This window comes from Gadus chalcogrammus, chromosome 17, assembly GCF_026213295.1.
Source record: "Gadus chalcogrammus isolate NIFS_2021 chromosome 17, NIFS_Gcha_1.0, whole genome shotgun sequence".
Classification (NCBI taxonomy): Eukaryota; Metazoa; Chordata; class Actinopteri; order Gadiformes; family Gadidae; genus Gadus; species Gadus chalcogrammus.
In genome coordinates this window covers 1,029,483-1,046,787 of record NC_079428.1, presented here as the reverse complement: position 1 = coordinate 1,046,787, position 17,305 = coordinate 1,029,483, and the positions used below count along the sequence as shown (strand labels likewise).

General features: G+C 44.1%; 1 protein-coding gene across 1 annotated transcript in view; it reads right to left on the bottom strand.

Moving 5' to 3' along the window:
• Positions 1-263: 263 nt before the first annotated feature.
• The window catches only part of LOC130370385 (mucin-2-like), a 59,905-nt gene continuing 42,863 nt past the window's right edge, over positions 264-17,305 (bottom strand). Inside the window, exons 2-12 of the mRNA XM_056576145.1 lie at positions 8,365-12,072; positions 8,156-8,271; positions 7,445-7,509; positions 7,010-7,054; positions 6,684-6,805; positions 6,461-6,532; positions 4,828-4,996; positions 3,898-4,059; positions 1,611-1,702; positions 1,259-1,428; positions 264-550 (exon numbers count right to left, since the gene is read on the bottom strand). Coding sequence (XP_056432120.1) covers positions 479-550; positions 1,259-1,428; positions 1,611-1,702; positions 3,898-4,059; positions 4,828-4,996; positions 6,461-6,532; positions 6,684-6,805; positions 7,010-7,054; positions 7,445-7,509; positions 8,156-8,271; positions 8,365-12,072 — 4,793 coding nt within the window. The 3' untranslated portion in view covers positions 264-478. The remainder of the gene's footprint in view (positions 551-1,258; positions 1,429-1,610; positions 1,703-3,897; positions 4,060-4,827; positions 4,997-6,460; positions 6,533-6,683; positions 6,806-7,009; positions 7,055-7,444; positions 7,510-8,155; positions 8,272-8,364; positions 12,073-17,305) is intronic.

Genomic DNA, 17,305 nt, shown 5'->3' with positions numbered 1-17,305 from the left:
GATGGACAACACCATTTGACCAAATTTGGTCTTGAGGATTTCTTCCTTATAAAGTGGAAAAGAGGAGCGAAACAGAGCGGCCCTGCAGGTCGTTTGGTGGGTGGGGGGGGGGGGGGGTGGAGGATGGCTGGGAGAAGCAGCCTATCCTGGCCCAATGCTACTGGACTCTGGGGCAGAGACACTTTCTTGGATTTGGTCGAAGCTTATAATTGATAATACATTCAATGACGTGGTTTGAAAAAAAGGCCTCAGGATTACGGTAGTTCTCAATAAACAGATAACCTCTCACTTTCTCAATTCTTTATTACATTTTTTAAATAACACCATTGCATACATCATACATCCTTCATCATACATCATGTCTCCCTGGAGCCCTTCGTCTCCAGACGTTAGGACAGCAGAGCGGGACTTTGTTAAGCTGGGCATTTGATAAATAGAAATTAGAAATTAAATTCCTGGTCCTCAGGGGACCGGTACACTAACTCCAGCTGGCGGGCGGGTCCCGCCACGGGCCCCCCCCCAACGTGATCTGGGGCCGACGGTTCTGCATCTGGAGATAAAGGTTAAAGCAAAGGATATTTTTATTGTCCTGGGTATCGGCTTATTTTCACGACAAATGGCCTTATTCACCTGGCGGACATCTTGGTTCTAAGGGCTAGCTGTGTTGGGGGGTTCTAAAGGCTAGCTGTGTTGGGGGGTTCGCAAGCCTAAAGGCTCGATTCCACCACACGCGTTACGGCAGCGTTTCGGCTGTGGCACGTCTTGGCCGCGGTCACCGCAGCAGATAGGTTCCACTCTATTCAATGAGACCATTTCCACCGGGCGCGGCTGCGAAACGTCTCAGCAGCGTCCCAGGAGCGGCTCGCCACGCCGCAGCGCTATCATTCCGTAGCACTTCTATTTTTGCCGCAAGCCGTTGCTGAACCGCGTCAATTTCAACAGAGCAGATCGAGCAGGGCAGGAAGTGAAAAGGTAAAAGCCATAGAGCATCAAAGGGTCTCAGAGGGTCGGCAACATGGGACGACGAGAGACATTGTCGAAGTTCCGCAACATGAAGTAATTTATGTACCAACATTAGGTTTAGGATTATCGCGTGATCGCGTGATCTCGTGATCTCGCGTGAATACGGCTGCCGCTCCGCTGCCGTAACGCGCCCGGTGGAAATGCAAGCAGGGCAGAGTCGCAGCCGTTTCGTGCCGCAGCCGTAACGCGGCCGTAACGCGTGCGGTGGAATCCCGGCGTAACTGTGTGTCCTTACCGGCTGGTTTATTGATAGCTGGTTCTGTGATGATTCGGAGGCGCCGGTAGAGGATGCGGCGTCCTGGTCGCCCCTGGTCGAAGCGGCGGTTCCCCGCGGGGGGGTCTGGATCAGGTAGTGGCCCTGGCGGTTGGTCGGGTCCGCGCTGAAGGAGGGGTTACTGTACATTCCTTAAAAACAGAGATACACTTCAGTATCAACTCTCTGTGAACCCTGTACCAAGAGCTTACCTTAACTAACTTTATCCATAATAAACCAACACCTTTTATCTAGAACACGTTTCGGTACAAATAAAGAGACAGACTTCAGAGGGTGCACGTGCTGGACTGGGCTACTTCTCCATAGTCATTACCTGAAGGTGCAGGGAGATGATCTCTAGATTTAGGCCAGACCAAGTCTTCGTTCAGGAACTCGTTCACCAGCGACTCTCTGACGTCTCTCTTGCTGCAGAGAACGAGTAGGACAGACACATGAAAGCTGTTCTACTGGATCCACAAAAAGAAGCTGGCATTTGTCAATGGTGCTGTAGGTAAGATCTGAGAGATAACTACGTGGGCGTGTGTGTGGATGATGGCTGGTTGAAGCAGCCTCACCTGGCCCAGTCAGAATGGACTCTGGAGCGGGTGAGGTTGCACACCTGTGGTGCATTACGTAATCAGTGTGCACCGGTTAAACCAGCCATCAGCACACACCCTCAGGGAGAGATCTCCTGCCTGGCAACAAGGAGCACCAGGCCAAGTATCATCAGTGGTGGACAGTAACGAAGTACAAGTAATTCTTTATCGTACCTAAGTAACTTTTTTCGTATCTGTACTGTACTTGAGTATCATTATTTTGTGAAACTTTGTACTTTTACTCAACTACATTTCGTAGGTGAAAATCATGCATTTGACTCCACTCCATTCGGAAAAACCTGTCGTTCCTTTCAACGTTATTTTCCAAGACATGCATGTTGTGTGTGTGATTGTGCTCACGTGTGTGTCTGTCTGCGCTTGGCCCCTGCGCCGAGGGTGTTTGTGTTTTTGTGCCTGTGCGCACGTGAATGTGATTGTGCGCACGTGTGTGTCTGTCTGCGCTTGGCCCGTCTGTGTGTGTGTGTGGGTGTCCTAGCGTTGCCCCTGCGTGCGTGAATGTGTGTGTGTGTGCACGTGAGTCTGTCTGTGTGCAGCATGCGTGACCATAGACAATAAAGTGACGGATCCAAATGAGTGCTCGTGCACCACAAGTGTACCAATCAGAACACATCGTGGTTTGGGCGGGTTTCTACCAAGTTTTGCTTTTGTCCTCGTGTGTCTGTTTAGCCTTCAAATTTCACTGTCACGTTTGACGTTTATAGCCAAAACATTTTAATGGAAGAAGCGCCAGATATTGAAATTGAGACCCCATGGCCATATTTAAGCAAACTATTTGAAGTAGTGGAAAGGAAGAAGACGTTCATTTGTAAGTGCCTTCTCTGTCTGCTTAAGAAGCATACGATTTCCTCTTTCAAGAATCTGCCGTCCAATCTAACACATTGGGGTAATTATGATAATTTCTAATTATATCAGTACCAGATATCGCAAATATAAAACATTGTATTTAGAGTGGTGTTGGTGGGGTTTCTTTTAACCTTAAATTATTGTATAAAGGACATAGCAAGACATTGAAATTACATTACACCAAATTACTTTTACTTTTGATACTTAAGTACATTTAAAGCCAAATACTTTTATAATTATATTCAAGTCGACGTTTAAAGGGAGTACTTCCAGTTTTACTTGAGTAATATTTTACACTAGCTATCACAACTTTTACTGAAGTACGTGGTCTAAGTACTTCGTCCACCTTTCATTAAAGGGGACATATTATGTGTGATTAGCCTTACACACATATATATATATTAGAGCTGTCAGTTAAACGCGTAATTAACAGCGTTAACGCAAACCAATTTTAACGGCGTTAAAAAAAAATATCGCGCGATTAACGCAATTTTTTTTTTTTTTTTTCTTAGGCTCAAAACAAAGAAGCAGTAGCCTGACAGCTATGTTCAAATGACATTAGTTCAAAGCAGTCGTTTAATTGCACTATAGGCTCTTTTTTTGTATCGTCCTGTTTTGATCAGTATATGCCAATGTTGTTATCAATAAAAAATCATTTGCACAAGGCAAGCCGATGCACTTCACCATGTTGATAAGAGAATTAAAATGAGAAGAATTATGGGACAAAAAAATCAAGGGATATTTAGCATAGAAAAATAATTTGCGATTAATCGTGAGTTAACTATGACATTAATGCGATTAATCACGATTAAATATTTTAATCGCTTGACAGCTCTAATATATATCCTTCCCACACTCACACCTGGTGGTATAATATGTCCCCTTTGACTACAAACTTTTACAATAAACAGGCGTCCAACACCACCCCCACCACCACCACCATCCTGCATCCGTTGTCTTGTTTCACCCAATAAAATTGTGGCAGCCGCCTAGTTGGTGTGAAGCATGCAAATTCACAACGAACACGTGTCAACCTCAAACAGATGTTCTCACATTGCACTTCATGGTTTTTCTCATTTCTAGAAAATTACACCCAAAACAAAAGCTCTTTAACTTTACCTACAGCTGATTTGATGGTACGAGAGAAAGGCATCAGCCTACCGGTTCTGTCGTTGCTTGTTGAAGTAGAGGTACCCGGACAGAGCTCCCACGGTCAGTAGGAGAACTATGAGAGTAGTTGATAAACCAGCGTAGAAGGCAACTTTGTAGATTGGGGAACTGCAGTCATCACCGAGGTACCAGGTAGAATCAACATTTGCACATCTGGAAAGGAGGTTTGGATAAGCAACGAGTAAGGTGACAGCTTCTGCTTGTGGATATCGATACGTCTTTTCAATGAGGATTAGAGGTAGGCTTTATAGACTCATACTCGTACTTTCATGCAGCATTTATTCACTAATTAACTCATAGGCGGCATGTGGCTACCGAGCTAGAGTGGGTTTGCTGGTCACCGGAAGGTTGCTAGTTGCATCCCGGCTCCTCCTAGCCGAGTGTCGAGGTGTCCCTGAAGCCCAACACACACCGCCGCCTCAGCGGCGTGTCAAAAAGATCGCCCCCATTATTCCGGACGTACTAGCCAACACCAGCTTCGTGCCGCGCCGCCCCACTAGGCTTCACGTTACTGTTCTACTCCCTAGCGTCGCCGCCTCTGAAAATGCCTAATTTTTTTTCTGACTGCTCCTGATGAGCTAGCTCACGCCTTGCATAGCTGACACTGCCCTCAGTGTGTGAATGTGTGCATGAATGGTTGAACGTTTGGCAGTATTGTAAAGCGCTTTGAGTGGCCACTGGTTAGAAAAGCGCTGCATAGGTGCAGTCAGTTTACTCATCTGTCGCTACAGAAGTCTCAAATCTGAACCAGACCGAACAATCCGTAACATTTCTAACCATTTCCTTCTATAGATGATCTGAGCTCATGGAGTTCATTTGATGCCGGAAAAAAGGAGACTTGTTGGTCGACAACATATTATTTCTCTGTGCATGGGGCATTTTGTAAAAAGAGTAAAGCATCCCAACAACCAGCCGACCTACTCGCAAGTGGGTCCGATGCCGCTGTACACGTTGCATACGCCCTCGTTGAAGCAGTTCTTTGGGTTGCTGTGATTCTTGTCACACATCGTCACACAACTCCACCCACTGGCATTCAGGGCTTCATAGAACTCAAGAAGAGATGAGTCTGGAATGATGTCTGCACAAATATCTGAGAGGGAGGGCGAGGGGGAGAAAGGGAGAGAGAGAGAGAGAGAGAGGGACAGAGAGAGAGAGGGAGAGAAACACACAGACAAACGTGTCATTATCGTGACGGTGACAAACTAATCCACCCCTTGTATGATGTGGTTGTGGGCAGGGTGGTGTATTCATACTTTGCAGTCACGTGACTACCATGGCTACCTGGAGGGTAACCTTCGCCGACAAAATGGCGACGAACAGCGGCAAGCCAGGGGAATTGCAACCTTACAGATTTCCAATAATACAATCAATCAACTATTTAGACCATAAATGTTCAAATTGGATCAAGAAAAGATAGATATACTCAGAACTTGTGATCCATACACAGCACCCAATGATGTGTTCATTGCTTTGAAGTTGGCTGGAGTTTGGAGATATTTAAATGTGTCTTCTGTCACCTTATACCGCACAAAAAATGAAAGCCTACAAAAGTATGGATAACTAACTTTTTTTCAAGAGTGGGTGGCTTAACAATGTTTTCGTACGGGAGTCAATCAAATAACTTTTAAGTAGCTCTTTAATTGACCAAGTAATGAGGTAGCGTCCACAAAAGTTACATTTTCTCAAGCATTTCTGAAGTTCCAGCGCAGCGGAGCTCTTTGCTGCACTCTGAAATAAAACTGCTTAGGATCGTTTAGTGGCGCCTCCGCCAGTGTTGCCAGATTGGGTGGGAAATCTGGCCCAATCTGGCAACACAGGCTATCCCCATGATGTTATTTTTCATTTTGAAATAATCGTAATTATAATGTGCAATTGAACAATATAGATTACTTGTGGCAAATTCTAATCTTATAGACAACAATACAGTTTTTCTCCTTTTCGGATGGGATCCGGTAAAAACGTAACCCCGGCTTCACTCCTCGGCAGTTAATACATCCAATCACAATCACAGCAACTATCTGGCATATCTTTTTCACCTCAAAATATCAACTTTCGTTCGTATGGTAAAACTGGTGACGATCTGGCAGATCCTTGATTAAGTTACTAAGTTGCTAGAGAACGTTGTTCTTGCCCGCCAGCCAGTCGTCGTGACGTCACGTGCAAAGTATGAATTTCAGGTTTTCAACTCCCAGGTGGGGAGTATCCCGGTAGTCCCACTCTGGGTCATATCCCGGTAGACACACCCTTCCTCTCGGCCACAGTGACAGGGCTAGCCCACAGTTGCTCATAAAAGGTAGAAGATGCTAAACAAAAAGTAAGCTCTTAAACCCAATGTGTCATGTAGGAGTTAACCTCAAGGCTACAGGGGACAGGGATGTCCGTCTCTGCAGAAGCACCAGTTAGTGTTTGGGGAGAGGAGGGTGGAGAGCAGAGTATTTGTTTCGTTTAATTAGCACTAGAGCTAGCTTTAAATCGCACGCCTGGCATTTTGTACCTTTATAATAAAATGCGTGGTCCCCCCTTGAATCACACTTGGGATCAAACATCTACTTACTTTGGCCAAAATCTTCTGGTTTGCTAACATCTGTTTTGTTGGAAATGTCAAATCCAGGACAATCTGCCTCACCTGAAGGATAAGAATATTTGTATCATCTAAGGAAGTCTGGGTATGTGTGCGTATTGATTGATTGCATTGATTGAAATACATTTGATCTGAAAATATTAATTTAATGCCTGGAACTCAGATGGCCGCTATGGATGTCGTCCTGGGATCTTACCTTTTCTGCAGCTAGTGAGGTTAACAACTGCCTCCTTGATTTCATTAACAATATTTCCATATTGTGTCTCAAAGTCAGCATTATTTTGAAGCAACAGCACAATATCATGTGTTACATTCACTCTAGGAAAAAAGTTAGCAGAAAGAATAGCTTTTAATTATTCTACAGCCACCATATCATTCATTGTCATTTAAATGTAATTTAAATCAACAAAATAATGTAATAAATCTGCTCAACCTATGTTGACTTATGGAATCCTATGGAATATGGAAGATGTGTTTATTTCTTAATTTGTACTATTGTGGAAATTAGAATCAGTCACTTACCCATTACTTCCTGACCTATATCTCCTGACAAAGGAAACTGCAGGACTAAGAAAGATAAATACTTTGAGTTAGTATCACACATTTTAACATGCAGAGTATCGCTCATTTGAAGTTGCTGGGAGGTAAGATTTGGGAGTTGTAAAGAGAATGAGAAGAAGGGTAGAAGCCAGCAAGATTTCAAACGATGCCATGAAAAAGCCATTGAGAAGTGTTGCATTTCAGCTATCTGTGATTGACAGGCAAGATGGACTCCGAAATGAGCCATATGTGGTCTAAAATCGAAGTTGGTGATCCCGGAATGGATCTTCTGACAGAGCATGTAAGTCAGTAAATGCTGAAGGATGGCTAGGCCATTTCTAACATATGACACCCAATCAACACCTAAATCTTACCTCCAGCCATTTTAACGATCGTCTACACAAATGAGTACCGTACCTCACTTTTGTAACAATCACACCTTCGAAGTTCTTTATGTTCGCTTTTTTATAGTATGAAGTCATCTGTATTACACAAAACAAATTATTAACAATCGAAACATAATACATGATCCTTTTTCTTTGTTGAATCCTAAACACTGGCCAACAAGAAAGATAACGCCATGCTTATTTCCTTGCAAAAGGAGGCCCTGTTTAGACTTAAATCTTGATTAAACTTTGACATTTTGGAGCGGTACTCAGGACCTGATAAGTGGCACTACAGCTACGTTAGTGCAGAACACCTGTGGATATAACATACATGACGGCCATGACAAAAGTACATCTAGATTAAATCCAATCTATTACTAAATCTAATTAATCAATTCACACAACTGTTACACAGCTGGGTGCCATGGCGGAGATGATGGGGACTGCTCCTGCTCAATACTGCACCACATACCTAGGCATACCCTATATACGTAGGTTAGGTTTACCCTATATAACAAGGGAAGGCCTACCCTAAACACGGCTGCAGTTCAGATAATTAGAAAGCTAGGCTACTGGTATAAAGTCCAATAATAATAATGCAAACAAATACCTAAATGCAAAAAAGATATGCAGGGTACAATAATTGCTAGAAGAATCCTACCTGTTGTTTTATCCTAGATAATTATACCAATTTCTGTCTTAGTTCCGTGAATATTCACAATGCAAAAGGTTTTTTTCTTACCTGTTGTGTAAAGTTCTGAACAAAGTCTTCGTATTCTGGTGATTTGTTATCGTTATATTCTGGTTTATAATCCTGGTTCACCACCACCTCCACAACAACTTTTGTGTTAACCTCTTCTGTAAGAGTAAACATGTTTGCGAAGATTACATTTGAGACTTTTAGTAAACTGTGAAGAATTCTCTCAAATGCTTATGAAAGGGAAAGTATACCTGGTTTAACATAATCTGAGAAATGCTCGCAAAGGTCTCCGCGGAATCCTGTTAGACAGATGCATTTTTCTGTACCATTGCGATATCCTCCATTCTGGCATTCTGGTGGTTTAGTTGTTGGAACCGCAGATTGAGTAGTCAATGGGACGGTAATTACTGGTCGAGCTGTTGAAGCCGGAACCGTAGATGCAGAAGTCACTGGTCGAGCTGTTGAAGTTGGCAGCGTACTTTGATTAGTAAATGGTTCAGTAGTTAAAGTTGGCGGAGAAGATTGAGTAGTCACTGTTATTGATGCTGAAGTTTGAACATTAGATGGAGTAGTCAATGTTTCAGATGTTTCAGAGGATTGAAGCGTAGTTTGTGGAGTCATTGGGTCAGAAGTCACTGTTCCATTAGTTGAAGTCAAAACTGTGGATGCAGAAGTCAATGGTCCATCTCTTGAAGTCAGAACAGTGGATGCAGAGGTCAATGGTCCATCTGTTGAAGTCAGAACTTGGGATGCAGATGTTACTGTTCCATCCGTTGAAGTCAGCACTGTTGATGCAGAAGTCAATGGTCCTTCTGTTGAAGTAAGAACTGTTGATGCAGAAGTCGATGTTCCATCTGTCGAAGTGAAAACTGTTGATGCAGAAGTCAATGGTCCATCTGTTGAAGTAAGAATTGTGGATGCAGAAGTTGATGTCTCTGTTGTTGAAGTTTGAACCGTAATTTGAGAAGTCAGTGGGTCCGAAGTCAATGTTCCATCTGTTGAAGTCTGGACTGTGGATGCAGAAGTCACTGTTCCATCTGTCGATGTCAGAACTGTAGATGCAGAGGTCGATGGCTCTGCTGTTGAAGTCAGAACTGCGACTGCAGAAGTCGATGTCTCGGATGTTGAAGTTTGAACAGTAGTTTGAGAAGTAAGTGGGTCAGAAGTCACTATCCCATCTGTTGGAGTAAGAACTGTGGATGCAGAGGTCAATGGTCCATCTGTTGAAGTCAGAACTGTGGATGCAGAAGTCAATTGTCCATTCGTTGAAGTCAGAACTGTGGATGTAGAAGTCGATGGCTCTGCTGTTGAAGTTTGAACCGTAGTTTGAGAAGTCAGTGGGTCCGAAGTCAATGTGCCATCTGTTGAAGTCAGAACTGTGGATGCAGAAGTCAATTGTCCATTCGTTGAAGTCTGAACTGTGGATGCAGAGGTCACTGTTCCAAAGGTTGAAGTCAGAACTGTGGATGCAGAAGTCGATGGCTCAGCTGTTGAAGTTTGAACTGTGGATGCAGGAGTTACTGTTCCATCTGTTGAAGTCAGAACTGTTGATGCTGAAGTCAATGGTCCATTTGTTGAAGTCAGAACTGTGGATGCAGAAGTCAATTGATCTGCGGTTGAAGTTTGAACCGTAGTTTGAGAAGTCAGTGGGTCCGAAGTCAATGTTCCATCGGTTGAAGTCAGAACTGTGGATGCAGAAGTCAATTGTTCATTTGTTGAAGTCAGAACTGTGGATGCAGAGGTCACTGTTCCAAAGGTTGAAGTCAGAACTGTGGATGCAGGGGTCAATGGTCCATCTGTTGGAGTCGGAACTGTGGATGCAGGAGTTACTGTTCCATCTGTTGAAGTCAGAACTGTTGATGCTGAAGTCAATGGTCCATTTGTTGAAGTCAGAACTGTGGATAGAGAAGTCACAGTTCCATCCGCTGGAGTCAGAACTATGGATGCAGAAGTCAAAGGATCTGCTGTTGAAGTTTGAACCGTAGATTGAGAAGTCAGTGGGTCCGATGTCAAAGGTCCATCTGTTGAAGTCAGAACAGCGGATGCAGAGGTCAATGGTCCATCTGTTGAAGTCAGAACTGTGGATGCAGATGTTACTGTTCCATCTGTTGAAGTCAGAACGGTTGATGCAGGAGTCAATGGTTCATCTGTTGAAGTCAGAACGGTTGATGCAGGAGTCAATGGTCCATCTGTTGAAGTCAGAACTGTGGATGCAGAAGTCGATGGCTCTACTGTTGAAGTTCGAACCGTAGTTTGAGAAGCCAGTGGGTCAGATGTCAAAGGTCCATCTGTTGAAGTCAGAACAGTGGATGCAGAGGTCAATGGTCCATCTGTTGAAGTCAGAACTGGGGATGCAGATGTTACTGTTCCATCCGTTGAAGTCAGCACTGTTGATGCAGAAGTCAATGGTCCTTCTGTTGAAGTAAGAACTGTTGATGCAGAAGTCGATGTTCCATCTGTCGAAGTGAAAACTGTTGATGCAGAAGTCAATGGTCCATCTGTTGAAGTAAGAATTGTGGATGCAGAAGTTGATGTCTCTGTTGTTGAAGTTTGAACCGTAGTTTGAGAACTCAATGGGTCCGAAGTCAATGTTCCATCTGTTGAAGTCAGAACTGTTGATGCAGAAGTCAATGGTCCATCTGTTGAAGTCAGAACTGTGGATGCAGAAGTCGATGGCTCTGCTGTTGAAGTTTGAACCGTAGTTTGAGAAGTCAGTGGGTCCGAAGTCAATGTTCCATCTGTTGAAGTCAGAACTGTGGATGCAGAAGTCAATTGTCCATTTGTTGAAGTCATAACAGTGGAAGCAGAAGTCACTGTTCCATAGGTTGAAGTCAGAACTGTGGATGCAGAAGTCAATGGATCTGCTGTTGAAGTTTGAACCGTAGTTTGAGAAGTCAGCGGGTCCGAAGTCAATGTTCCATCTGCTGAAGTCAGAACTGTGGATGCAGAGGTCAATGGTCCATCTGTTGAAGTCAGAACTGTGGATGCAGAGGTCGATGTCTCTGTTGTTGAAGTTTGAACCGTAGTTTGAGAAGTCAGTTGCTCAGATGTCAAAGGTCCATCTGTTGAAGTCAGAACAGTGGATGCCGAGGTCAATGGTCCATCTGTTGAAGTCCGAACTGTGGAAGCAGAAGTCAATTGTTCATTCGTTGAAGTCAGAACTGCTGTTGAAGATTGAACCGTAGTTTGAGAAGACAGTGGGTCCGAAGTCAATGTTCCATCTGTTGAAGTCAGAACTGTGGATGCAGAAGTCAATTGTTCATTCGTTGAAGTCAGAACTGCTGTTGAAGTTTGAACCGTAGTTTGAGAAGTCAGTGGGTCCGAAGTCACTGTTCCATCTGCTGAAGTCAGAACTGTGGATGCAGAGGTCAATGGTCCTTCTGTTGAAGTCAGAAATGTGGATGCAGAAGTCGATGGTTCATCTGTTGGAGTCAGAACCGTGGATGCAGAAGTTATTGTTCCATCTGTTGAAATCAGAACTGTGGATGCAGAAGTCGATGGCTCTGCTGTTGAAGTTTGAACCGTAGTTTGAGAAGTCAGTGGGTCTGAAGTCAATGTTCCATCTGTTGAAGTCAGAACTGTGGATGCAGAGTTCAATGGTCCATCTGTTGAAGTCAGAACTGTGGATACAGAAGTCAGTTGTTCATTCGTTGAAGTCAGAACTGTGGATGCAGAGGTCACTGTTCCATCTGTTGAAGTCAGAACTGTGGATGCAGAGGTCAATGGTCCATCTGTTGAAGTCAGAACCGTGGATGCAGTACTTATTGTTCCATCTGTTGAAGTCAGAACTGTTGATGCAGAAGTTAATGGTCCATCTGTTGAAGTCAGAACTGTGGAAGCAGAAGTGGATGGCTCTGCTGTTGAAGTTTGAACCGTAGTTTGAGAAGTCAGTGGGTCAGATGTCAAAGGTCCATTTGTTGAAGTCAGAACAGTGGATGCAGAGGTCAATGGTCCATCTGTTGAAGTCAGAACTGGGGATGCAGATGTTACTGTTCCATCTGTTGAAGTCAGCACTGTTGATGCAGAAGTCAATGGTCCTTCTGTTGAAGTCAGAACTGTTGATGCAGAAGTCAATGGTCCATCTGTTGAAGTCAGAACTGTGGATGCAGAAGTCGATTGTTCTGCTGTTGAAGTTTGAACAATAGTTTGAGAAGTCAGTGGGTCCGAAGTCAATGTTCCATCTGTTGAAGTCAGAACTGTGGATGCAGAGTTCAATGGTCCATCTGTTGAAGTCAGAACTGTGGATACAGAAGTCAATTGTTCATTAGTTGAAGTCAGAACTGTGGATGCAGAGGTCACTGTTCCATCGGTTGTAGTCAGAACTGTTGATGCAGAAGTCAATGGTTCATCTGTTGAAGTCAGAACCGTGGATGCAGAAGTTATTGTACCATCTGTTGAAGTCAGAACTGTGGATGCAGAAGTCGATGGCTCTGCTGTTGAAGTTTGAACCGTAGTTTGAGAAGTCAGTGGGTCAGATGTCAAAGGTCCATTTGTTGAAGTAAGAACAGTCGATGCAGAGGTCAATGGTCCATCTGTTGAAGTCAGAACTGGGGATGCAGATGTTACTGTTCCATCTGTTGAAGTCAGCAATGTTGATGCAGAAGTCAATGGTCCTTCTGTTGAAGTCAGAACTGTTGATGCAGAAGTCAATGGTCCATCTGTTGAAGTCAGAACTGTGGATGCAGAAGTCGAATGTTCTGCTGTTGAAGTTTGAACAGTAGTTTGAGAAGTCAGTGGCTCAGATGTCAAAGGTCCATCTGTTGAAGTGAGAACAGTGGATGCCGAGGTCAATGGTCCATCTGTTGAAGTCTGAACTGTGGATGCAGATGTTACTGTTCCATCTGTTGTAGTCAGAACTGTTGATGCAGAAGTCAATGGTTCATCTGTTGAAGTCAGAACCGTGGATGCAGAATTTATTGTTCCATCTGTTGAAGTCAGAACTGTGGATGCAGAAGTCGATGGCTCTGCTGTTGAAGTTTGAACCGTAGTTTGAGAAGTCAGTGTGTCAGAAGTCACTATTCCGTCTGTTGAAGTCAGAACTGTTGATGCAGAAGTCAATGGTCCATCTGTTGAAGTCAGAACTGTTGATGCAGAAGTCAATGATCCATCTGTTGAAGTCAGAACCGTGGATGCAGAAGTCAATGGTCCTTCTGTTGAAGTCAGAACTGTGGATGCAGAAGTCAATTGTCCATTTGTTGAAGTCATAACAGTGGAAGCAGAAGTCACTGTTCCATAGGTTGAAGTCAGAACTGTGGATGCAGAAGTCAATGGATCTGCTGTTGAAGTTTGAACCGTAGTTTGAGAAGTCAGTGGGTCCGAAGTCAATGTTCCATCTGCTGAAGTCAGAACTGTGGATGCAGAGGTCAATGGTCCATCTGTTGAAGTCAGAACTGTGGATGCAGAGGTCGATGTCTCTGTTGTTGAAGTTTGAACCGTAGTTTGAGAAGTCAGTTGCTCAGATGTCAAAGGTCCATCTGTTGAAGTCAGAACAGTGGATGCCGAGGTCAATGGTCCATCTGTTGAAGTCCGAACTGTGGAAGCAGAAGTCAATTGTTCATTCGTTGAAGTCAGAACTGCTGTTGAAGATTGAACCGTAGTTTGAGAAGACAGTGGGTCCGAAGTCAATGTTCCATCTGTTGAAGTCAGAACTGTGGATGCAGAAGTCAATTGTTCATTCGTTGAAGTCAGAACTGCTGTTGAAGTTTGAACCGTAGTTTGAGAAGTCAGTGGGTCCGAAGTCACTGTTCCATCTGCTGAAGTCAGAACTGTGGATGCAGAGGTCAATGGTCCTTCTGTTGAAGTCAGAAATGTGGATGCAGAAGTCGATGGTTCATCTGTTGGAGTCAGAACCGTGGATGCAGAAGTTATTGTTCCATCTGTTGAAGTCAGAACTGTGGATGCAGAAGTCGATGGCTCTGCTGTTGAAGTTTGAACCGTAGTTTGAGAAGTCAGTGGGTCAGATGTCAAAGGTCCATTTGTTGAAGTCAGAACAGTGGATGCAGAGGTCAATGGTCCATCTGTTGAAGTCAGAACTGGGGATGCAGATGTTACTGTTCCATCTGTTGAAGTCAGCACTGTTGATGCAGAAGTCAATGGTCCTTCTGTTGAAGTCAGAACTGTTGATGCAGAAGTCAATGTTCCATCTGTTGAAGTCAGAGCTGTGGATGCAGAAGTCGAATGTTCTGCTGTTGAAGTTTGAACAGTAGTTTGAGAAGTCAGTGGGTCTGAAGTCAATGTTCCATCTGTTGAAGTCAGAACTGTGGATGCAGAGTTCAATGGTCCATCTGTTGAAGTCAGAACTGTGGATACAGAAGTCAGTTGTTCATTCGTTGAAGTCAGAACTGTGGATGCAGAGGTCACTGTTCCATCTGTTGAAGTCAGAACTGTGGATGCAGAGGTCAATGGTCCATCTGTTGAAGTCAGAACCGTGGATGCAGTACTTATTGTTCCATCTGTTGAAGTCAGAACTGTTGATGCAGAAGTTAATGGTCCATCTGTTGAAGTCAGAACTGTGGAAGCAGAAGTGGATGGCTCTGCTGTTGAAGTTTGAACCGTAGTTTGAGAAGTCAGTGGGTCAGATGTCAAAGGTCCATTTGTTGAAGTCAGAACAGTGGATGCAGAGGTCAATGGTCCATCTGTTGAAGTCAGAACTGGGGATGCAGATGTTACTGTTCCATCTGTTGAAGTCAGCACTGTTGATGCAGAAGTCAATGGTCCTTCTGTTGAAGTCAGAACTGTTGATGCAGAAGTCAATGGTCCATCTGTTGAAGTCAGAACTGTGGATGCAGAAGTCGATTGTTCTGCTGTTGAAGTTTGAACAATAGTTTGAGAAGTCAGTGGGTCCGAAGTCAATGTTCCATCTGTTGAAGTCAGAACTGTGGATGCAGAGTTCAATGGTCCATCTGTTGAAGTCAGAACTGTGGATACAGAAGTCAATTGTTCATTAGTTGAAGTCAGAACTGTGGATGCAGAGGTCACTGTTCCATCGGTTGTAGTCAGAACTGTTGATGCAGAAGTCAATGGTTCATCTGTTGAAGTCAGAACCGTGGATGCAGAAGTTATTGTACCATCTGTTGAAGTCAGAACTGTGGATGCAGAAGTCGATGGCTCTGCTGTTGAAGTTTGAACCGTAGTTTGAGAAGTCAGTGGGTCAGATGTCAAAGGTCCATTTGTTGAAGTAAGAACAGTCGATGCAGAGGTCAATGGTCCATCTGTTGAAGTCAGAACTGGGGATGCAGATGTTACTGTTCCATCTGTTGAAGTCAGCAATGTTGATGCAGAAGTCAATGGTCCTTCTGTTGAAGTCAGAACTGTTGATGCAGAAGTCAATGGTCCATCTGTTGAAGTCAGAACTGTGGATGCAGAAGTCGAATGTTCTGCTGTTGAAGTTTGAACAGTAGTTTGAGAAGTCAGTGGCTCAGATGTCAAAGGTCCATCTGTTGAAGTGAGAACAGTGGATGCCGAGGTCAATGGTCCATCTGTTGAAGTCTGAACTGTGGATGCAGATGTTACTGTTCCATCTGTTGTAGTCAGAACTGTTGATGCAGAAGTCAATGGTTCATCTGTTGAAGTCAGAAGCGTGGATGCAGAATTTATTGTTCCATCTGTTGAAGTCAGAACTGTGGATGCAGAAGTCGATGGCTCTGCTGTTGAAGTTTGAACCGTAGTTTGAGAAGTCAGTGTGTCAGAAGTCACTATTCCGTCTGTTGAAGTCAGAACTGTTGATGCAGAAGTCAATGGTCCATCTGTTGAAGTCAGAACCGTGGATGCAGAAGTCAATGGTCCTTCTGTTGAAGTCAGAACTGTGGATGCAGAAGTCAATTGTCCATTTGTTGAAGTCATAACAGTGGAAGCAGAAGTCACTGTTCCATAGGTTGAAGTCAGAACTGTGGATGCAGAAGTCAATGGATCTGCTGTTGAAGTTTGAACCGTAGTTTGAGAAGTCAGTGGGTCCGAAGTCAATGTTCCATCTGCTGAAGTCAGAACTGTGGATGCAGAGGTCAATGGTCCATCTGTTGAAGTCAGAACTGTGGATGCAGAGGTCGATGTCTCTGTTGTTGAAGTTTGAACCGTAGTTTGAGAAGTCAGTTGCTCAGATGTCAAAGGTCCATCTGTTGAAGTCAGAACAGTGGATGCCGAGGTCAATGGTCCATCTGTTGAAGTCCGAACTGTGGAAGCAGAAGTCAATTGTTCATTCGTTGAAGTCAGAACTGCTGTTGAAGATTGAACCGTAGTTTGAGAAGACAGTGGGTCCGAAGTCAATGTTCCATCTGTTGAAGTCAGAACTGTGGATGCAGAAGTCAATTGTTCATTCGTTGAAGTCAGAACTGCTGTTGAAGTTTGAACCGTAGTTTGAGAAGTCAGTGGGTCCGAAGTCACTGTTCCATCTGCTGAAGTCAGAACTGTGGATGCAGAGGTCAATGGTCCTTCTGTTGAAGTCAGAAATGTGGATGCAGAAGTCGATGGTTCATCTGTTGGAGTCAGAACCGTGGATGCAGAAGTTATTGTTCCATCTGTTGAAGTCAGAACTGTGGATGCAGAAGTCGATGGCTCTGCTGTTGAAGTTTGAACCGTAGTTTGAGAAGTCAGTGGGTCAGATGTCAAAGGTCCATTTGTTGAAGTCAGAACAGTGGATGCAGAGGTCAATGGTCCATCTGTTGAAGTCAGAACTGGGGATGCAGATGTTACTGTTCCATCTGTTGAAGTCAGCACTGTTGATGCAGAAGTCAATGGTCCTTCTGTTGAAGTCAGAACTGTTGATGCAGAAGTCAATGTTCCATCTGTTGAAGTCAGAGCTGTGGATGCAGAAGTCGAATGTTCTGCTGTTGAAGTTTGAACAGTAGTTTGAGAAGTCAGTGGGTCTGAAGTCAATGTTCCATCTGTTGAAGTCAGAACTGTGGATGCAGAGTTCAATGGTCCATCTGTTGAAGTCAGAACTGTGGATACAGAAGTCAGTTGTTCATTCGTTGAAGTCAGAACTGTGGATGCAGAGGTCACTGTTCCATCTGTTGAAGTCAGAACTGTGGATGCAGAGGTCAATGGTCCATCTGTTGAAGTCAGAACCGTGGATGCAGAAGTTAATGGTCCATCTGTTGAAGTCAGAACTGTGGAAGCAGAAGTGGATGGCTCTGCCGTTGAAGTTTGAACCGTAGTTTGAGAAGTCAGTGGGTCAGATGTCAAAGGTCCATTTGT